Below are 24158 nucleotides of genomic sequence, written 5' to 3' on the forward strand. Positions count from 1 at the left end.
TATAATGTTGACTATTATTCTTAGTTAGTCGTAAATTGCTGTAATATGCGTATGACTTGCGAATGTAATACTTAGTTAACTTACAAAAACAGGTTTGATGACGTTTGCAGCCTGCATATGCGACTTCCGGAGGCTGCAGCCTTCTGAGAACCGGCCATACAATTACATGCCAAGCACTCAAATAATATGTATATTTCCCATAACAAAAACAGTTCATACTTTTAGTTCATAAGTGCAATTATTTAATAGACAACCCGCGTTGATTTAAAGTAATTTATATTATTATTATTATTTTTAAGCTATTAAATATTATACACTTTGATATCGCACGCGTTGTATCCGTGGTTATAGCTTTTTAAACCGCCTGCGTCAGTGGCGTTCATTTCTCCATGGTAACGGCAGAGGGAAATTCATCTGCTCCGGCTGGTCTGGCTGGAGGGAACAGATAGGGGCGGAGGAGGGGTAGATGAGTAAATGGACGGCCACGGGACTTTAACGACACCCTGCGTCCTCACAAAGCTGACATGAAGTGTATCACCGGCGGGTTACATTTTTGCGCCTCGGTTTTCATCTCGTGTTCATGACTTTGCACTCGATATCACGGAGACACCAGAGATATTTTAGCCTCGGGTTACAAAAAAGACAAAAGATTTTCGCAAACCTGGGGCTTAAACCGAACAATACGGAGAATAAAGAGAGGTGAGTTCCGCTTGTGTATGAAAGGATTGGATAGTCTGCGTGCTGTTTTTCCTTTTTGTGTTTTATGGTAAATGTTAAGGGCATAAAATTGTTAGTATAACAACTTGATGATAATATGTTTAGTTTATCGCTGCGCTTTTGGACATACGTTTAATATTTGACAACCGCACCTACGTATAACGCTTGACTGCTGTCAGAAACTTAACCTAGTGTGTTTACTGCATACTACGTTTATTACACAAACAGTTTGTTTTTCTTTGCCTGCATGAGACAAACTTTGTGGAAAGTGTATGGTTGTGTTGAAATACAGGGTATAATTTTGTCAGAAGCACCTGATTGTCAGATGAGCGTTCAATGATTGCAAATTCAAACCTTGTTTACGTTTGGTTATTTGATTTAAACGGATCAAAAATATTAAAAACGTTGAACCATGTAAAAATTTAAATGTTTATGCTTAGTTATGCCCAAATATGTAAGTAAGTGTGCATTAAAGTACTTGGCTTTGGCATGCCTACTGTTTCCTTGTTGACACATGTGAGAGCTGTTGATAAGACAGATTGAGACAGATTTTTCTGGTCTGTTTTGAAACACAAAGAAAGACAAAACCCTATCAAAAAGCCCACTTTTCCCACCGTTCCTGCAGACTCTGAACTTCCTGCTTCCTGTGAAAGACAAACAATAGGAGACAGAAGCATGTGACATCCTGAATATTGTGCAAGGGTGACACAATCCAGGCCATATTTAGAAGAAAAGAAATTCGGGATAGTTTATTTTTTGTGTGTTTTAGGAAACCAGTGATCGTATTAACAAAAATCTAAATGAGATTTAAGGATTAGCTGGTTGTATTGTGTGCATGTGACAGACAGAGTATTTTGTTAGTAAGGCAGTATTCAAATAAGGAAGGCTGTGTAAAAATAGGGCACACAGGTGCCTTCAAACACACATGCATAATAAAAATTACAGTAGGCATGCATTTACTACTTTAAAGCAGTTCAATTGCATCATGCATGCATGACATCGGGTCAGTTCCAGTTCAATGAAGCTATTAACCGATATAAAGAGTAAAATGGGTGCATTAATAGGTTTGCTGATAGAAAGTGCTTATAATGTAAAAACACAAAAATGCACCACACATTAAAAGATGGTTTAAAGGGATTGTGCTTAGTTAAAGCAACAGCTTTTTACAGGAACCCCCCTACTGATTATGTTTCCGTCTAAATGATTGTTAAAGGTGTTTTATGTTCTTGCCCATGTCATATTTCAGTATTTTTGTTAACACTACACACAAGAGTGATGTTACATGATATAGTTGTAAATCCAGTATGTTCACGATGTGTAACCTGACAACGCGCTCACCTTCCTGTTAGACAACAAAGGAAGACTCACCACAAAAGATAATATTTCATGCCCGTGTACACACTGTAAGATGATGCTTTTTTAAGGGAACTTGAAAATGGGATCTTTAAGGAAGCGAGTCAGTCTATTAGAAATGACTCAGTTCTGTGCATTTAATTATTTACGCACTTGTTTTACAGCAGGTGGATTTAAATGTATTTTAAGATTTAAAGGAGACTGATGGTCAGTCTCTCTGCATGGGTCAGCGTTAATCTATAGGTTTGAAAGAACAAATCAATTCAAAGCCCCCAGATTTAGTAGTGCTGGCCGTGCCTCTGCGGGGTATGTGGGTTCAACTCAATTCAATTACACCAACCTCGGTTACAAACAAGTGTGACCCAGTGTCGTATCATTAGTCCCTCATTGCATTAAGGACACTGGTGTGTCACTCCAATCTGACCGTGTCCTTAAGAAGACACGCTGGCACATAAAGCATCAGAAGGTTTATACTGAAATGTACTTTGTGCAGTAGATTTTTGTATACTCAGGGTGTGAGCATTTGAGTATTGGATCAGCTTTGTATACACATGCATATGTTTCTAGTTAGATTTCTCACGTCAGAATAGTTGCAACAAATAGCTGTAAAATTAAGCTGTCAGAACACATTTGGATCATATTGTATACTGTAGATTTGCATTTGCGTGTCTATGATTACCTCAGTCATTATTTTGTAGTGCAAGGTGTCAAACTAGTTTGTAGGCTTGGACCGGAGGGCCATTCACCGGTTAAATTTTTTGAGTCACCTTTTTAAGGGGTCATCGATTATTAAGTTTATACAACAATGATTTCATCCGTAAACAAGAAAGTTTTATCTGGTTTGAGTGTTTGTTTACACAACGGGTACGTTTTTGATAACAACACCATGTAACTACGTTAACGTGAATCTGTGATAGTGGTGATGCCATGTGGGTGTGTAATGCTGCGTCCACACCAGCCGCGGTAGAGGTGTCAAACGCGAGTGATTTCAATGTTAAGTCAATGTCAAGACGCGTTGACGTGCGTCTAGAGGTCTCACGGCACGAATGAGGCATTTAGCGCGGCGGGGTAGACGCGATTTTGCCTCATTCGCGCGTCTAGTTTGTGCGAGTTGAAAAATTTGAACTTTGGCGTAAAAACGCGACTCGTTAACCAATCAGGAGCTTGCTGTAGTAGTGACGTGATTACGGGAAGGGAGCAAAGTCGCAGAAGCCCCTCCCATGACGTGAAATTCCGCGTGAATGTCTCAATGACTAGAATTTCACGCGCAAATGAAACGAGTAAACTCAAACTGTTCAAGCGGCAAAGTAGGCGCGAAGTACACGCGAATTTGATGCCTTAAACGCGGCTGGTGTGAACCCACGGTAACGTGTCTGCATTATTTTTCCATAAACACACACCTAACATGTCAAATGTGTTAAAAATACACACCAGAGAGCAATATCTATGGTAACCGTGGCATAAGCGAAATAATTGACTCCAGGGTTTGGAATTATTTGAAAATGATGCACACCCGCAGTGTATTACTCTGTATTCAACGGCCCGTCGTTAATTATTAGAAGATGCATATACGCACAACCGGTGCAACGTCATAGAATGTCTCTGAACAGGTTCACGCCCACTTTTGGGGGAAAACAAACTAGACCTCCCATTGACTTCCATACAAAATAGCGGTGTTCGTACACACCTGGCAGGCATAAATAACTTATGAAATTGCTCAGATTAAACATGTTGAGTAATTATCTGTCCACCCTGCCTGCCATAGAGCGCGAAAGATACATTAACACATTTAATTTGGTCAATATAAAAACATGTCCCTTTCGTTCTCACAGCGTCATATTTATGTAACAACGCTTCCCATTGGCCAGAGATGTCTTACCCGGACATTTACTCATACCTCATTGAGTCAACAGGGAAGCCAGTGAATGATTTTACTTCGTATTTGAAAGTTACTTCGTATTTATATATTATGTCTTTATATTTAGAGTACTGAGTGCACTTTACATCCATACATCTAGCCTTAGTGATATTTCCAGCAATCACTGGATAGCGCTGTTACACAAATTTGACGCTGGGAGAATGAAAGGGACATGTTTTTATATTGACCAAATTAAATGTGTTAATGTATCTTTCGCGCTCTATGGCAGTGATTTCATGAGTTATTTACGCCTGCCGGCTGTGTACGAACGTTGCTTTGTTCCGCTATTTTGTATGGAAGTCTATGAGAGGTCTGGTTTGTTTTCCCCCAAAAAGGGGCGGTGACGAAATTTACAGTCAAGTTCCCGGATGTGCCGGTAGTCCTTATGTGCGCAGGCTTGTAGAGCTTCTTTACAAGGTTAAATTGCCATCTACTGGCCTGCCATACGTAATACAGTCTTTTTAGTCATCTTTGCGTGTAATCCATGTAAACGTGTATCGTTTTTACAGTGATGCCGTGTATGTGAAATTTTGATGTGTGTAATATTATATATGACAAACCTATGTTGTGTAAACATAAATCTTGCACCTTCAATTAAAGCTTCATTACAACCTCTTAAAAATTCAATTAGAGCTACAAACCTATTGTTTTCATTGCATATTGGTGTTCTGAGCCTGAACTTTCATGTTTCCTGTTACTGTTCTCAAGGGAAACTGTGAATAATCCCTATAATTACAACCCATTTTCTACTTTCCACTGGCGGCGTATGTTCAATTACATTCCATTAATGCCCTAATAAAAGTGTCTATTAATATAAGACCACCTAGACACAAAGAGGAAGAACGGATGATAATGGTCCATCCACTGCTGTCTCGCTTGCCACCTTTGTTGTTACTGTATGTGTTTCCTCTCTTGAGAACTGTTGGCATGGAATCTATGGAAACATCTTTACAGAAATAAATGTGTGGCCTACAGTGGAAATCAATAGAGCTGTATGGCACAGTTCCACAAAAATAGTAGTGCTGGAAGGGTATATGGTTTTGTTTGTCTTCAGTACAGTATCTCAATATATTCTTCTTATAGTAATAGAGATGGATATAATCTGTAAATAATATTAATCTGGTAAGTAATATGCTAAACTTAATCAGAGAACTATTTCATAAATGGTGAATTGGATTAGCACATAAACAGGCTGGTGACAATGAACTGAAGGAAGGAAATGAACAGAGGTCAGGAACTCTTTTTCTTCAGCAGATGGTTTTTCATATTAGACTGACTGTCAAATAGACCATGTGTCATTTCCTTTTTGTAATGTTTATTTAATTCTAAAGGTATATATTTTGCCTGTGTAACAGATTGTGTGTTATTATAAAAGCAGCCAATCGATTAAAAGTGCATTAAAATGATCTTTGTGCTATTATTGGGATATTCTCAAAGTGCGTTAAAACAGAAAATGCAAGTATGTGATAATTTTTTCTTGTATTTTACATCAACAACAATTATACAAATGAAAATGTGTTAAACTGCTTTGGTTAAACATTTTTACAATAAATTACCATTGTCATTTTTAAACCATACGCCAAACAGCATGACAAATATTTTTAAATCATATTGATATTGTTTCGAGGAGGGGAGGAGATTAGCGGTTTTGATTAAAGAGCACCTATTTCATTTGCCTAAAAACAATGTTATTTTGTGTATTTGGTGTTAAAAAATTGTAAAAATTGTGTGGTTAAAAAACACTTTATTTTCCACATACCGTACATTTTTGTAGCTCCAGATTTCACTCTCTTCCTGAAACGCACAGATTTGAGAAGCTCTGTGTCCCGGATAGGCCAGCTGATCTGTACGTTGTGATTGGCCAGAAAACCTCTGACATCAGAAATGTGAAGCTCCTTACCATGTTTGAAAGATTCGGTCACAATGCAATGCTAACAAGAGTTAACTTACAGGCTATGAGTCCAAGCGGGAGGAATTATGATAATTTTGGTCTTGTCTACATCACCAATCCCAGGAAGTAAACTGTTGCCTACAATCCGTGTGTTTGTTGTAGTCCAAAAAAAAGATTTACATTGAAGACGATAACTTGTGTTTGGACAATAGATGCTCTTTAAAGATTATTTCAATTTCATGACTACCTTAAGTTAAAATGCAAATTCTTTGGATTCAAACATTGTTGAAATCATTTGGGATAATGTAACATGTGAAAAAATAGTTTTGGGATATTTTAATGCAAATATCTTGCAAATTTTGCCTTTAAACTATGATTTTTTTTCCATAGGGATATCCAGGGGTTACTTCTTAGTCAGAAACCTGATATTTAGTCAGTTTTCCTGCTTTAGATGCCTTAAGCAGGTGTTTTGTAAGCTGAGCATCAGGTATGCCTGGCCTTAGGGTGGGGCATACTGAGGTCTCGATAAAGGGCGATGACCTTGTCATGCCTTGAATGACCAGAAAAGGCGATTTACTGTAATTGTTGCCCAAAGGGCTTGGTAAAGATTTGAAGGATTTAACTCCCAACACAGTCATAATTTCACAATGTACAGTAGTCTTAGTTATATTATGAGAAAAGCAGCTGAAGTTTTGCTGAATTGTTAGTTTTTATGCATACAAAGCAAGTCATCTTGTATGACTGGAACATTGTGATAAGATTTAGTGATTAGACTGCAGGTGGCTGGTTGTGATCTAACTTGTCATGCATGTGAATTTTGTAGTTGTGCTTTTGTTTATACCGCTGTACTGTGCTTTGTTTATGCTGACACGTCTGTGGGCCATTTTACCCGCATGACGAGTGTGATTTCATTTAAAGTACTTTTAACAACTCTATTCTCTGTTTCCTGTTTATGAACCCAAAAGAAGTCTTTCAAAAAGCATCCTACTATACTTCCATGTCTTATACTAGACAAAATAGCAGACAGTATAAGTTGTCCGTGATTTCTGGATAATTTTGGACATTTAAATTGTAGTTTTATGCTACAATAATGGAAAAAAAATAAGTGCTGAGCAAAGATTAATCGCGATTAATCGCATACAAAATAAAAGTGATTTTTTGCATAATATATGTGCGTGTACTGTGTCTAATTATTGTGTATATTTAACCACACACACATTCATATATTCATTTCAGAATTGTTTTACTTATATATAATTTTTTTAAATTTATTTTTAATATAGAATATATAAAAATATCAATAAATATATATAAACATGTAAATGTTTCTTAAATACATACATGAATGTGTGTGTATTTATTTATACATAATAATTACACACAGCACATACTCATATATTATGCCAAAAATCACTTTTATTTTGTATGCGATTAATCGCGATTAATCTTTGCCCAGCACTAAAAAAAATGTAAGATCATATTTGTTTGTGTGACAATACAGCACATTCTGTAACTTTTTACTGCACTGGTCCGAGTTTGAACCCAGTCTGTTGTGTTGCAATAAAACTGTTAGAGAAATAATTCATTTATATTTATTAACTGACTCCAAATATAATTTTGCTGCCCTAGGCCTAAAGAAAAGGGCACAATGCTACTTTAACATTGCTTAAATAAGGGTGAAATGTCACAGAAGGGTAGACAAGATCATAAGACTCAGAACAAATGCTTTAAAATGTTATGCAGTGATGCTTTGCATAATATATATTTGGAGACGTGTTGTTAAGTAGCAGGGAACATTAAATATTAATATTTACAAGATCCACATGAGACACATGGGATATGATAAACATTTACGCCTCAGCAGCTTTATGATTGCAAATTCATAAAATGCGCATATTTAAACATATCACGATGAGGGTCCATTCAGTTACGAATTGAAGATGTTGAATGCATGTGTAGTGCATCAAACTGTTAAGAGCATTGTTGTTATGTGATTAAAAAAAAGTTTTATAGATTATAGGGGTATGAAGCGTCACTGATCTCATGATTCAATTTGATTATGATTATTATGTCAATAATTTGATTCAGATTTGATTCAGTGTTTACAAAACTATTTTAAGTTTACAAAAATGTACTTTATAGTCCAGGGCCACTTGTAGTAAAAAAACCTCTCTTATAGAGTCCCGCAGGAATGACGTATTTTTGTAGGCCAACCCAGAAGTTAGCGGGACACTAGTTCCCTTGCAAAAAATTCTCCCTTGCCCATTCTTTTTCCCAAATTCATTTTGAGAAAATTGTATGCATTTTGAAGTGTTAATGCGTAAATGCATTTACTAGAAATATTAAAAGCTGAATTTTGACTTCAAAAATCATAAAAGTTGTGTTCATCTGTCTTTGTGGATCTATGTAAACACGGATCTTTTTGACAGCATTATTGTGTGTACGTGACATTTTTTATAAACACAAAATAATGAATGTTTTTCATTTTTCACTACATGAACTCTCTGTACCCAAATGTTTGCGCATGGTCGAACCCACAGCATTTCAAAGCATAGCAGACCCTCACTTATGCTACGTTCAGACCAGCCACGATAGAGGCGTCAAGTGCAAGTGATTTCAGTGTTAAGTCAATGTAAAGACGCGTTGATGCGTGTCTGGAGGTCTTGCGGTGCGGATGAGGCGCTTCGCGTGGCACGGTAGATGCGATTCGCTTCATTCGCATGTCTAGTTGGCACAAATTGAGTGTTGCAGCGGGGAAACACCCAAGTTGAAAAATTGGAACTTTGGCGGAAAAACGCACAGTGTTAACCAATCAGGAGCTTGCTCTAGTAGTGACGTGATTACAGGAAGCGAGAGGAGTTGCAGAAGTCTATAGAAGGGTCTCGATGACTAAAATTTCACGCGCAAATGAAGCGAGTAAACTCAAAATGTTCAAGCAGCAAACTAGACATGGTAGACGCAAATTTGAGGCCTCAAATGCGACTGGTTTGAACCCACGGTAACATCTAAACAATGGAGCATACTTAAGCCTTTAGTAAACAGTGTAACTGTGGGTTCACACTAGACACGAGTTCAACGATTTGCGCAAGTAGATTACATACAAAGTCAATGCAAATACGCGATCAGATGCATCCTTGCGTGGGGCGATGCAAATGACGTGATGTGGGCGGCGCGTTTGCCACAAAAAAAACACGCTATTCGCCTCAAACGCGTCTTCGCCTAAAAATTCGCATGACAAAAAATCCCGCGAGTAATGCGATGCCCGGTGTTTGGTGTGTACGTAGCATTAGACAATTATTTGCCAGGGACAACTGTCAATCATATAGTGCATTATACAAAACATTTAATTCTGTTATTGACCAATCAGAAAAGAGAATTCCATAGAGCCATGTAACAAAAATGTAGATACCCCATCTGTCTTTATCCATTTTCCTCCCCAACTTTTCCCTCCTCACTCGCTTATATATGTATTATTTTTATCATTGTCTATGCTTCTGGCCTCCTGTGGTGAAACTTTGAGAATCCATTTAAGGTTTTCATCTCTTGCAAATGACATTGACAGCCAGTGGTCTCACGTTCTTAATCTATCGTTTTGAAAAGTCCCTGCACCCACAATCCCGCTGGGACCTTATTAGAGGGGGCAGACAGACAGTATGCGCGAAACGCTAGGCAGAAGCAGCAGTGACCGCCTCCCCTCCTGCTCTGTGGCATCTGTGTTATGCGCACACACACACACACACACACACCCATTCTTTTTGTCACGGTTCAGAGGTTTCAACATAACCCAGCTCTGTGTGCTGTGGCCTATGTCAGCCCCAAATCCCAGTCAAATAGACACTTTAGTGGGCTCACAGTCACAGCTTAAATGCTAAATGCCCGACCAGGACACAAAGTAATGCCCCACTGTAAGCTAAATACCCTTAAATATTCATGAAAGTATATCCTTTTAATTTTTTATAACGATGTTTAATTTTTGAACCAACAAAGATAACTAGATTTTTACATTGGTGCTTGCCACCACATTGATAGGGTGTTGTGGATGTTGCCATCAATGCCATAGCTAGTAACCACCTATGGTACTCTAGGTGGTTACTGCGGTGTTGCTATACAGTTGCTATGAATGTCTGGGTTGGTACTGTTGTGTTCAGTTGATAAGGTGTTTTTAAGGAGTGGTTGCTGTGCTATTTTAGGTGGTTATTATTATAATGTTGTTATGGGTTGCGGTTGTGTTCTGTGTGGTTACTGTGCTAATGTTATACAGTTGCTATAAATTTCTAGGTTTGGTTAAAAGGTTTTTAAAGAGTGGTTGCTAATCGTACTTTAAGTGATTGCTATACAGTTGCTTTGAATTTCTAGGTTGTTATTGTTGTGTTCAGTTGCTAAGGTGTTTTAATGAATGGTTGCTATGGTGTTTTAGGTGGTAGCTAAGTTATCAAGTTGCTGTGGAGTTGCTAGGGTGTTCTTGGTTGTTACTGTGGTGTTGCTATACAGTTCCTTTGAATTTCTGGGTTATTGTTGTGTTCAGTTGCTAAAGTGTTTTTAAAGGGTGTTTGCTAATGGTACTTTAGGTGGTTGCTATCATGTTGCTATGGAGTTGCTAGGGTGTTCTTGGTTGTTACTGTAGTGTTGCTATACGATTGCTTTGAATTTCTAGGTTGTTATTGTTGTGTTCAGTTGCTAAGGTGTTTTAATGAATAGTTGCTATGGTATTTTAAGTGGTAGCTATCATGTTGCTATGGGGTTGCTAGGGTGTTATTGGTTGTTACAGTGGTGTTGCTATACAGTTGCTTTAAATTTCTGGGTTATTGTTGTGTTCAGTTGCTAAAGTGTTTTTAAAGAGTGGTTTCTGTCATGTTGCTATGGGGTTGCAATTCTGTTCTTTGTTGTTACTGTTGTGTTGCCATACAGTTGCTTTGAATTTCTGGGTTATTGTTGTGTAAAGTTGCTAAGATGTTTTTAATGAATGGTTGCTATGGTATTTTAGGTGGTAGCTATCATGTTGCTATGTAGTTGCTAGGGTGTTCTAGGTGGTTTTTGTTGTGCTGCAATACAGCTTCTGTACGCATTTCTGGGTTATTGTTGTGTTCAGTTGCTAAGGTGTTTTTAAGGAGTGGTTGCTGTGGTATTTTAGGTGGTTGTTGTCATGTTGCTATGGAGTTGCTAGGGTGTTTTTGGTGGTTACTGTGGTGTTGCTAAGGTGTTTTTAAGGAGTGGTTGATTACTGCCATGTTGCTATGGGGTTGCTGGAGTGTTCTGTGTGGTTACTGTGGTGTTGCTATACAGTTGCTATATATTTCTGGGTTGTTGTTGTGTTCAGTTGCTACTGCGTTTTTTAAGAGTGGTTCCTATGGTATTTTGGGTGGTTGCTATCATGTTGCTATGGAGTTGCTAGGGTGGTTTTGGTGGTTACTGTGGTGTTGCTATACAGTCGCTGTACATTTCTGGGTTATTCCTGTGGTGTTCAGTTTCTTTGGGTTTTCTTAGAAGTGGTTGCTAGGGTGTTGCATGCTGGCCCATGTTAAAATGTCCACCCTATGTCCCTATGATATTCAGATTTACCAAGTATGACATTATAATTGTCTATAATGTTTTTCTTTATAAAATATAATTTTCTTTAAATGTAGCATTTGAAAGGAGAGTTGAATGTTTATTTCTTTCATTATACACTCAAATCTTACTGGAGTATAAAACATTTTTACAGAGAAACATATTTTAACGGTAAAAAAATGTCTAAACAGCCTGATCTCATTTCAATCTCTCTCAGATATGAAGCAATTATTCTTAAACTATACACAATGGGTTGGTGTGATAACATTAGAATTTATTATCGAAAATAATTTCCCCGACCACCAATCCTCCTGTCAAACTATCTGTAACCTAACAAAGACTGTAGTCAGTAAGTAGGTTGGTCAGACAGCCTTTTGGTGTTGCTTTCATACAGCCTGACTGTGCAGTGGACCGTTGGGTTTGAAAGGCATCCCAGAGATGAAAATGCTAATGCAGACACTGCACATCTTACATCTCAAAGTACAGTCATACACAGTTTTTGGGCCATCAGCTGTTGATGTGCACACGTGTACTGCGGAGGAGCTGCATGCCTGTCATGTATCAGCATGTGTGCCCTTTGGATGCCTAACATGCCTGAAGTCTACAGACAATTAATCGTCTTCATATTGCATTTGGTAATTGATGTCACATTTCAGCTATGCCGGGGGAAAGTAGAGGATGATGAGGAAGGCTGCTCTGTGCGGCCCTCCTCTGGGTTTTCAGTGGAAATGAGCTCATTAATACAAATCAGAGCTTGAGCATTACTATGAGATTATCTCTGAGCAATATTGGAATAGGGAAAAATGGAAACAAAGAGAGAGACCAAGACATAAAGTCCCCATGAAATTAAAGATGTTAGCCTTAAGGATATCTATTAGCTAATGTGCTCCAAATAGGGCATTAATAACCTACAATCTCTTACTTCTGTATGGATCAACAATTTTTTTAATATCATACAGCATTTTTAATCAGATTCCAGGCTGTGAGGTTAACTAAACACTTATTGGCTCTTTGTAAAAGCGAGTGGGGCCATTCATTGTGTTTCTCTATGAGAAAGCTATCATGGTGGTGCCATGTTGAAATCACACAAGCAATTCAAACAAATTAATAAACAAAAGCGTATGTGTCTAAATGTGTCTGCGTGAAACGACAAATTCTCCCTTTAAAGGGATAGTTCACCCAAAAATAAAAATAATGTCATTAATGACCCTCATATTATTCCAAACTTGTAAGACCCCGAAAAAGACATTTTGGTCAAAAAATAACAAATAACGACTTTATTCAGCTTTGTCTTCTCTTCCGCATCTGTTGTGAAGCGCATGCGCGAGACTAAAGTCACGTGAGTGCAGTGACGCGGATGATGTACGATGCGGCTGACGTGTTATCTGGTGCGCCCCAGATTTTTTTTGTTTGTTTGTTTTTTGTGTGCCCGGGCTTCATTTACAGTCTGAGGGAGAGGCACGCTGTAAGTTTGAAAAAAAAACTTTGCAACATGTCTGAGGATAACACGCCATCCGTGTCACTGCAGTCACATGACTTTAGGGTGTTTTCACATATACACTGTTTAGGTCGGCCCAAATGACGTGTCGCTCCGAGTACGGTGCGTTTGGGTCAGTGTGAACACAACAGCCGCACTCGGGTGCGCACTAAACGACCGCTCCGAGACCGCTCTAAACAGGTGGTCTCGGAGCGGCTGTTGCCGAACTCTGGGGCGACCCACCTGTGGTGTGAACACTGCTGGACCTCGGGCCGAACCAAATACAGGAAGTTCTCCACATGTTTGAGCCACTGGGCTTTCGTTGTGACGTGAGCCGGGTGTTATATTGTGGGTTAAAAACAAACAAGCCAATCCTGGTCCGTTGCATAGAGATTCGCTGTCTCCTTTACGTTTGAGCTGATGATTTTATAAATGCATAGTTGTCCTCCACACACAAATAGTGAACTTACGGGCTTTTAGCAAACGGCTCCGTGAGAAAGGCTTTAATAGAACAGCTACGCAATTTCTCGTTAAAGCAAAGAAACTTCGCAAAGACGTGCATCGTTTATCTCCACATCTTGATAGCTGCGCTCTCTCTGTCAGGCTGGTTGTCGTGGAAACGTGGGGTGGTCATGAGACGGTAAGAGCTGTCAGAGACCAATGACAGCGCTGACCGTTGTCACATGGTGTACGGTGCGGCATTTCGAGTAAAGTAAAAAATATATATATGTGAACACGGACCGCACTAACTGAAAAATGATACAATGTATTTTAGTGCGCTCCGAGGCCGCACCACGGTGCGCACCAACATATGTGAAAACAACCTCGCGCATGCGCTTCAAAACAGACACGGAAGAGAAGACAATGCTGAATAAAGTAGTAATTTTTGTTATTTTTGGTCCAAAATGTATTTTCGATGCTTCAACACATTCTAACTGACCCACTGATGTCACATGGACTACTTTGGTGATGTTTTTACTACCTTTCTGGACATGGTATACAGTACATAGATTTTCAATGAAGGGTCAACAAGCTCTCGGACTAAATCTAAACATCCTAAACTGTGTTTCGAAGATGAACGGAGGTCTTACGAGTTCGGAATGACATGAGGGTGAGTCATTAATGACATATTTAAATTTTTGTCTGAACTATCCCTTTAAATCTTGACAAGTCGACTGTGTGTTTATTAAGACACGTGATTGGATTTGAGTGCTGAAACGAGAAAGCCCACCTTCTCCCCAGACAAGTCTATATAAACAGTTAGTAGAAGGACCTCTGTCATGATGTTATAAAACACAACAAACAATTGTCCTGTTTTTGTTGGAAATACAAAAGGCATTTAATTGCCAGTGGGGTGCCATCAAGAGTCAATGTTAATAAAACGAATGGGATCCCATGTCACTGGATGGCTTGAGGGCATGCACATGACACCCGACGAGTGCCAGAGTGTGAGGTCATCATTCAACGCCGAGCCGAAGCTGGAATTGTATCTCCAGCACAGTTTGTGTGGCAATAAAAGGATTGTTGCTGTATTAGGCCGACATTTGTAATGGTTCATTATACACACTCACAAAACAAAGCACAAGACATCAGTAGTCTCTAGACTGTACTTCTCCCACATTGTATTTTCCTTTCAAACTCAACAACAATGACAGAAAGTGAAAATTGCGTGTTGCATTATGTTTCTGCGCATTGATGTAAAAGGTGGTAGTCTTTGTTTTAGTTCAGAGACCTTCTTTTGGGTTTCGATCGAAAACATGACTTCAAAAGGTACAGCTGTGTTTACTTTTAAAGGTGTAGGTCGCATGTGAACTGTGGTTGCAGGCATTACTTTTATAGAAGTGCACTTTATGGTGAACTGAATATCCTTTCCCTGTCTGTACGGTTTTGTTTTGTTTGTAGTTGCATTCCATACACACCATCTGTATTAGGGATGGGCATGATTAATCGACGATCGATAATTGATCGTTAAGAATTTTGTCGATGAAGTTGATTTGTTATTGATTAATCGAATACTTTTCTATCTAATGCAGGTTGCGTTGCCTAGCGTAGCATGTGTCTTGAAGCAATTAAATGAATTTTACTGTGTGGCAGCAATTCAACATTTTACCACCAGGGTGCAATATTTGACACCATACTCCGTTATCTGTGACCTTCTGTTTTGATTTCAAAAGAATAATTATGAAGAGGTCATGATTTTTTGGAACAAATGAAGTCTATTCAAGCGCATATATATTCCGTTTGTCTAACTAAATTTAGTTTAACTGTCTTCCACAAGTTGATCTTGTAATAAAGGTCTCATGGAGGAAAACATGCTGTATTTTTATTCAACATTTTTGAATTATAAAAGTTAAATAATTATTTTTTATTATAAAAATATTAATGATTAATCGATAGTCGATCGATAATTCTCCCGACAATCGACCAAAAAAATTTAATCGAATGCCCATCCCTAATCTGTATAGATGTATACATGGATGTGTTTGTTTTGATCTTGTATTTTCATAGCCTTTCACCCTCTCTCTCAGTTAAACCAGAAACTTTTCACTATATTTCTGTTGTTTTTATAAAGGATGCATGCTCTTAGTAAATTACATAGATCTATATTTTGTATTAGTTTGTGTGTTGCATTGAGGATAATGTTTATTTAAAAGTATAGTTCACCCAAAAATGACCCCTTACTTTCAAGTTTTTAGAAACCTGTATACATTTCTTTGTGCTTCTGAACACAGAGGAAGATATTTTGAGCACCATTTACTTCCATAGTATTTATTTCCTGGTATGGAAGTCAATGGTGCTTTCAGCCAGATTACAAATATCTTCATTTTTGGTGAGTAAATAATGACAGAATTCTCATTTTTTTAAACGAACTATCCCTTTAAAGTATTATTAATAGGATATTAATAGGATACTTTATTATTAGGTCAATATTTACATGCAAAAAATTATATGTGTAAATATAAAATTACATTTTATGGGTATTGGCTCAATGATTTTGACAATGAATGCTGTATATTTATTATTATAATGTGTATTCAGCAAGTCAGTACTTCAAAATAATCCCCAACAGGAGACTTGGTTATTTATTACCCTGAAGGGCTTTATTTTATGATAATGATCCACTGACTGTACATTTTTCCCTTTTTTTAGTACCACAGTCAAGTATTTTAGAGGGCTGTATAATAAAATAATATTGTGATATAAAACAGTCATAGTAAACACTTTGGTATTTGTGAATTGTTGTCGACTGGGACTTTGAGGTGAGCTTGAGGTGTCCTGTTTCTTACCCCAGTGTTCACCCATATCAATGCCGCAGGGTCTGTCAATTCCCAGAATGCACTTAAACCTTTGACTCTTAGCCTCCCAGCATCCAATCAGTTTTTAACATCAATGACTCCTTTAAAACATCAGGCTACTCTTGAACGTGGGTCACAACGTTGTCAGTCATAGTTAGAGGCTCTTTACACTTATATCTGTTTGAGTAAACAGCTTTTTGTGTGTATAAGTAGTTGTGCTAGGAGCTGTAAGACAGTAGTACAGAAGATGAGGCATTGTGACATTATTTTGTGTAAACTATAAGATTTGGTTGTTTGTTGAATATTGTTGTTGCAGGTAAATTGCATGTCAACATAGCTGGTTAACATAGATGTGATAGAAGTTTTTTAAATGACAAGAATGACTTACAGTGACTTTGTGAAATTTATCACATGGCTTGACTTCATGTATTGTAAGCTTGCAGTCGTTTTAGTTTGATACAGAAGTGGGCTTATAGATTGACCTATTTTTTGAAGTAGTTTAAGTTTTTAATGGTGTAGGTACCCTTTAAAGGAATAGTTCACCCAGAAATTAAAATTCTGTCATCATTTACTCATCCTCATTTTGTTAAACCTGTATGAATTTCTTGATTCTGTTAAACATTTAAGAAGATATTTTGAGAAATGATGAAAAGCACACAGTTGATGGTACCCATCGACTGCCGTAGTATTTGTTTTCCTACTATGGAAGTCGATGGTACCATAAACTGTGTGGTTGCCATCATTTATCAAAATATATCAAAAACATTAACGGATTTCGAACAACATGAGGGCAATTAAAGCAAGACAGAATTTTAATTTTTGGGTGAACTATCCCTTTAACTGAATTATTCCCTTTATGGAATTTTATTTCCATTCGGCAAAATTGAAAAGTACTTTGTTTTCATTACTTTGAGACACTATTTACAGCAGTAACGACTTTGAATAAGCTCTTCGAGACAGCTGTGTCAGATCGAAGTACTGTATTTTATTTATTTATAGTAATTTTTTATTCTTTAAGGAGCATGTCTAGGACATATCCATATATTTCCAATGCCTTCTGTTTCTATTTTTAGGAGGATGAAATCATAAGCAAACTGAGAAATATAAATATCCATACATACTACTGCCAGATATGACAGCTGTGTGTTTATGCATCTGCACTTGTTAAATTCCCTGCCAGCATGGCCTACAGTCTGAACTTCTGTATTTATGCAAGACCTCAAATGTGTATAGAAAGCCAAAGGGGACACAAATACACAACTTGAACATCTTTTTAAGATGCCATAAATACACAAAGTTGTGTTCAAATTAGTAATTTACAGAGATGGAAAATGTACCTCCTTATTGTATTTTTTCATAATACCTCTTTGGTTTTGCATAGGAGTTTGGGCGTTAGTAATAACATGTCAGTCTCTTATATTCCAGATGTTTCTAAAGAAAGTATTTTTATTTATTTCCTATTGGAATATGCCGGGTGGAGATGCACAGTGTCTGGTGGAAAATATGCCCAACAAACTCTCACAAATGCGTACACACAGCCAGAAACAACTAATGGTAACCCCCATATTCCCATAATAATGCAGGTGAAAGCATCACTTTTTAAATTATGAAGGAAAGCAGTCAATGATGAACAGTTACTCTTTCTTTATCCTCAGTGACTGGTACTTTGATCACCAAGTAAAAATATCTATTAAATGGCCATTCAAGTATCTGTAAAAGTTGATCATGAAAGCCTTGTGGAGAAACCACAACATTTGTTTATGAGAAGGGAGTGGTTGGAGCAGACATTGTGTGCGTCCTCGATTGTGCGCTCTCGATCTTCTGTTTATGAGTGTGTAGATACTCATTGTGCATCACTGTGAACGTCTATGTGTGTCATTGTGGCTCGTCTCTGACTCTGGATTGTTTGTGGCCTGCCCTCTTTCTGTGCGCATCTCCAAGGGGAAAAGTCTTGGACGGTAGCCTACGCAGAAAGCCTGGCATACCGACCCTGGCTCTTCCAGGCTCCAGTGTAGTTACATCAGCTTCAGAGGGAGCACAGTCTCCCAGTGTACCAGACAGACTGGCATGGCGCTGGGCATGTTTTGTGGCGTAGAGGATCTCTTGGCCTCTGGGAGTCAGATAGTGTGGACTTTGGCTGAACAGGTGTTGAGAAGATGCTACAGTGATGGGCTTGTGCCCTGTAGGAGATTCATGCAAACATGGTGCCATCTAGGAGATGTTTATGAGGTAGGAAATGAGACTTATTTTCTAAATGGTTCGAACTTTGAATTTGGGGTATGACTGCTGAGCTTTGCCTCTATATACCACCTTATCATATTAAAGAGATCGTATTTATAATGTACTGTATCTTCATTTTGCAAATTGTGTTGCAAGACACTAATCTTGAACTAGATTAACTGAACTAAACTTTTGTTGTTGTATTGAAAGCATGTCTGTTGACTTTAAATGGAAGGAAGATTTTTTTTATTAAGTTATTCACAGCACATCTGCTCTATTCAGTGAATACTTTATCTATAGATGTTTCGTTCTTAACTGAGGATGTTGATTCTTATTTTATTGTCGGGAATGCTGTGGTCTGTCTGCTGCCATTGTGTGCAATGAATGCTATTCTAGTAACCATAACCTGGATTTAGTCATTCATGACATCTAATATATAATGTATGCTGTCTGTCAAAGACAGGTGTTGTTTTTTTAGAGGTAAACTGACTGTATTTTAGCTACTTGTTTATTTATTAACCATATGGACATTGCATGCATTACACTTTTTAACAGACTGACATTCAGAAGATGCTGGGAAGTCTAAGAAAACCTGTTTCAATACTGTCAGATATAAATAGTCTAAATATGTACCCTAGCTCCACTGGAGCTATACCCTTTAAATGTACAGATGTACATAAAGATGGTACAAAATGTACAAAATGTACAGATGTACATACAGATGTTACAAAGGAGAGCTTATTAGTATCTCAAAGGTACATCTTGGTACCAAATGTATCTGTACTTAATGGAACATATGAGGACCTTTTTAAAAAGGGTACTGCCCCAGTGGCAGCTCATAAAGTTTAAATAATACATGATAAAACTTAAACAAGAAAGTAAAAATGTTGGCCATAAAAATTGTTGGGTTCTGTATTTCTCTTAATTCACTTTATAGAGAGTCACTGCACAGTTGAGTGATATTTATATTTCCAGACAGATCTTCTCTCCAGATGTTTGTTTTTTGCAGTAGTGTAGTATCTTTAGAGCTGGTTGGTCTGAGTCATTGCATCCTTTTGCTTTTCTTGTGACTCATTCATGGTGGGACACAATGTATGTATAGGAATACAGAATCACTGTCAATTTTAAACATGTATTTTACAATAATACCAAGTATTCTATTTCATATGCCTATTTATGTCTTTTTTCCTGTACTTATATGAACTTATTGTAAAGATGCTTTACAACAGTGCAATTTAAATTGAAAGTCACTTTTTAGAATACATCCAGAAAATACAGGAAATGTGTATAGTGTTTATGCAGTATTAAAAAACAGAATGCAATTATAAGCTAAAGTGTCAAGTATTTTGTAACATACCTTTTAAAGGCGCTATATAAAATTAATTTTATTATTATTGTTATTCATTTGTATTATTATTATTAATAATAATAATAATAATAAATATAATAATAATAATAATAAATTAGGGCTGGAAAAGATTAATCGTGATTAATCGCATTATTCACATAAAAAAATAAAAGTTATTTTTGCATAATATATGTGTATGTGTGTGTGTACTGTGTGTAATTATTGTGGATAGTGAACCACACACACATACATATATTCATGTCAGATTTTTTTTATTTATATATCAATTTTTTATTTATTTATATATATATATAATATATAAAAATATAAATACATATACATACACATATACATGTTTCTTAAATACATACATGAATGTGTGTGTATTTAAATTTTATATGTACATAATAATTACACACAGCACACACTCAAATATTATGCCAAAAAAATCCCTTTTATTTTGTATGCGATTAATCGTGATTTATCTTTTCCCAGCCCAATAATAATAATCATTATAATAAACTTTATTTTATAATGATAATAAAATGTGTTTAGTGCCAAAAGAGGTCACACTAAATACTGACTTTGCCTAAAGAAGCTATTTTTTCTTTTAAAAATTGTGTTATATTTGACTTTTTTATGTATTTAGGGCTGCCTAATGATTAGTCACAACTATTCGTTTGAAGAATAGAGGTTTTTGTTTACATAATTATTATACACAGTACGTCAACAAATATATTATGTAAATACAAACACATGTATGTATAATTTTAAGGAAAATATATTGATATAATAAAAATTTATATTTATATATGATATAAATTATATGTAAATATACAAATGTTTATACACTTGCAAATATTTCTTAAATCTATACATGCTTGTGTGTGCATTTATATATAAATAATTATTATACACATTACAAACACATTTAATATGTAAACAAAAACTTTTATTCTGCAAACAATTAGTCACGACTAATCGTTAGGCAGCTCTATTTGATATTTTGGTATATATTTCCTGTTTTTTTGTTTGTAATGTCATCAGACTTTTGCACAATACTGTATATGTACAATCTTGATATACAGTATGTATAATGTTGATAGTTTAAGTGGTGTTTGTTATTGGCTGGTTATAGCCCTGTCTGGGTACTTAAGGGCCGTGTCTGTACATGGGTGGGAGTGTAGACCTTTGTCTGAACTCGGATTATAACTCACGGTGAATGACCCATATGTCAAAAACATTACACGTCACATGACCCTCTCTTTTTTCATGGTCACTCATTCCCTGACCCCAGCCCTCATGCACACAACAAATTCATGTTAATGCCCTTGTTGTAAGGAATAATAGTAAAGCCACAAAGATTACAGATCCCAAACTCAATACTTTAAACGAATCTATTGTCTGCATTGATCATAACATGAGTTGGCTGAATGTTTAGTCAGACTGACACAGCGGCCATTTGGTGCCTGGCACAGTGATGACCTTATAGTCTGAAAGCACACAAAACAAGAGAATCAGCATGAGTAAATCTATAACATGCAACCAGATAACGTATAAATGGAGGCTTGTTTGGGGGTTAGTGGAGGACTTTTGGGGGGCAGGGATGTAATGCCACATTAAGCTTATATAATGCTGAGTCTGGTGTAGAGAGCTTTTTAAGAACATTGCTGTTGGCAAGATACAGTCCATCCTGAACCCAATGAGGCTTTCTGCTTTGCTGGTGGGGCAGATTTTCCTAATGTATGGTAACTGGTATGGCTGATTATGGTATTGATAAAGTAAAAATTTAAAGGTTCACTCCTAAAATTGGTGTTTGGAGGAATAAAACTGCATATTGAAGCATAAACTATACAAGTAGAAAATATTTTTTCAACTAATTTGAAACCAATACCAAGGGAGGTATTGATAGAGTGTGTATGTTTTGTCAATTTCCATAACATTGCAACTTTTGTAAAGCATGGCTTTGTTAAGCAAGGGTTACTATTGTGACTAATCCAAGCTTAGGCGATTGTGTGGTTTTTTTTACAATAAGCTGGCTTTAATGTGGGTTCTTGTTTTTTATGGGGTCTAACCAACTGTTTTTACATCATTATTTTATTTTCTCATTACATTTTTATTTTAGTGTTTTGAAATACTAAATGCTGTAGTTATACTCATCTGCAAAAGATTTTAGTCTTAAACACACTAAACGCATATGAAGGTCACTTTAAACTGGTTAATGCACATGTGAATAGTTAATTCTAGTTAATTAATCAACTGTTATCAGTGCATGTGCATGGGTGAATCTGTTGGAGAGAGATAATTTGGTTCCTTATTAATTCAATGAAAATTCATGCATGACCTGTGTTTGTTCTTCAAGCTTGAATTATTGATGAAGCCAATTGTGTTTTTAATTTATTTTGCAAAAGGTTTATAGTAATATAAAAGATTTTAAGAAGAAATTGATTTTATGCAACTATAGTAACACATGTTTATCAGTGATGCAGATACCTGTAGTGAATATGTTAAGACTAATGGGATAGTAAGCGTCTCTGTAGCTTTTTAACAATAAAAAGCAGTTTCACATGATCATTATATTTATTCTATTATTCTTTTAAATACAAGACCCTCACTTACGCAGCTGCATGGCTATTGTGCAACAAAACATGATGTAAACCTAGAAAAATAAGTACAAGCATTGTAGCAGACGTCTCATATAGTGAAGAGAACAATGTCTCCTTACAAGTTAAGGGTTTACGTGAGTTCAGCTTGGTTTAAGCATTGTTGTGGTTGTATAAGTATCTCTCTTTCTCCAAGAACATGCCAAGAAAAGCTAGGCAAGATGACAAAATTTTAAATCATAAAAAGCAGCCTCTTGTATTTTGTGTGTTCCTAATGCAAAGCAATCCAAAAGCAGATTTTGGAATGTTAGACAATACACAAATGGATCACTAATTTCCAAAATTAGGAAAATTAGATGTTTGGCACTACATTAATATGAATACATAATGACAGTTTATAGCTATATAATATGTAGAATATCTTTTCTTAACATTTTACAAATAAGGCTTTATTTGATAACATCAGTTAACTATATTGGTTTATAATAATTAATGGATAAATAGTGCTTTTATTAATTATAGTTAATGTTAATTTTTAATATTTACCCATACATTATTATGTGAAAAATGATATTTGTTAACATTTTGCACAATGAATTAACTTTTTATCACTTACCAAACAGCCATCGTGAGACAAGTGCCAAGATCACATCTAAATTAAGCTGACTGTACACAGAGATCAATCCTCCATATGGAAAAAACAATCCAATTCATTTACTCAATATCAAAGGACACACTCACCTCACCTCACATTAGATTAACTTTTATAAGTGCATAAAAGCATAGACGTGTGAAAATTCCTCTAGGGGTCACGGAAGATCATGGACATACCTACACATATTTAGACATTACATATGTTAAATGTCGTATTCTATACATGTGTACCTGCATCAATGATGCAGATAGTGAAAATGTTAAGACTAATGGGATTCATGTCTGACTTTACCAGATGACGGAGGGCCGGCTGTGCCAGGTGCTGTTGCTGGATGACCGGCAGTTAGAACTGCTGGTTCAGGTAAACCTATTATAACCACAGTCATAGACTGATGAATGGTTAATTCTATTATATATAAAACATCTGGACATTTATAAGAACTGCTATTTTCTCTAAAACAGCCAAAACTGTTGTCCCGAGACCTCTTGGATTTGGTTTCATCCCATTTCAACCTAAAAGAGAAAGAATATTTTGGAATCTCCTTTACTGATGAGAGGTAAGTTGATTTAAAGTGATTTATCAGCATTGTATGAAAATCCATATTTATGAAAGGACATTGCCGCAGACTATCATGCTGTTATGAAGCATCATTTCAGTTGCCATTACAGCTTCACTGCAATGATGAGTCTTGGCAGTCATTTACATAATTACATTTGTTGATGTTCTGGAACATTTCAATGACAAAATGTGTCCATAGGACCTATAAGCACCAGGTAATAAAAAATAAGACAACAAAAAGCAAGTACTACCATTATAGGGTGAGCATATAGGATTTTTTTTGAGCCAGCATTCTCTGATGTATAGCACCATGCGCAACATGTTCATCAATAGCATTGCTATTGCAGATGCTTTGCTAGTATTTAATGAAAGCATTCAGTTAGTTTTTGTTTTTTTATCAGGGGTCAAACAAAGTGGCTACAGCTGGAACGCAGAGTGTTGGATCATGACTTTTCCAAAAAGACTGGACCTCTTGATCTCAAATTCCAAGTCAGGTCTGTTCAGAGTTTATGTACTTTATGCCAGTATTTATCCAGTAGGGGGCACCACACGCACAAAATGAAGCAAACTGCAAC

The 24158-nt window shown here is 36.6% G+C and overlaps 1 protein-coding gene across 4 annotated transcripts in view; it reads left to right on the plus strand.

Annotated features, from left to right (window-relative positions):
- Window positions 1-446: 446 nt before the first annotated feature.
- frmd4ba (FERM domain containing 4Ba) overlaps window positions 447-24158 on the plus strand; it is a 53480-nt gene continuing 29768 nt past the window's right edge. The window contains exons 1-4 of one of the 4 annotated variants that reach the window (XM_065279812.2): window positions 447-699; window positions 23320-23385; window positions 23487-23581; window positions 23985-24077. In XM_065279812.2, the coding sequence (XP_065135884.2) occupies window positions 23320-23385; window positions 23487-23581; window positions 23985-24077 (254 nt within the window). In that variant the 5' untranslated portion in view covers window positions 447-699. Of the gene's footprint in view, window positions 700-18208; window positions 18429-23319; window positions 23386-23486; window positions 23582-23984; window positions 24078-24158 lie in introns of those variants that run through there. The other 3 variants (XM_073815191.1, XM_065279810.2, XM_065279811.2) reach the window with 3 other exon arrangements.

Source organism: Paramisgurnus dabryanus, chromosome 7 (genome assembly GCF_030506205.2).
Source record: "Paramisgurnus dabryanus chromosome 7, PD_genome_1.1, whole genome shotgun sequence".
In the NCBI taxonomy this organism is placed as follows: Eukaryota; Metazoa; Chordata; class Actinopteri; order Cypriniformes; family Cobitidae; genus Paramisgurnus; species Paramisgurnus dabryanus.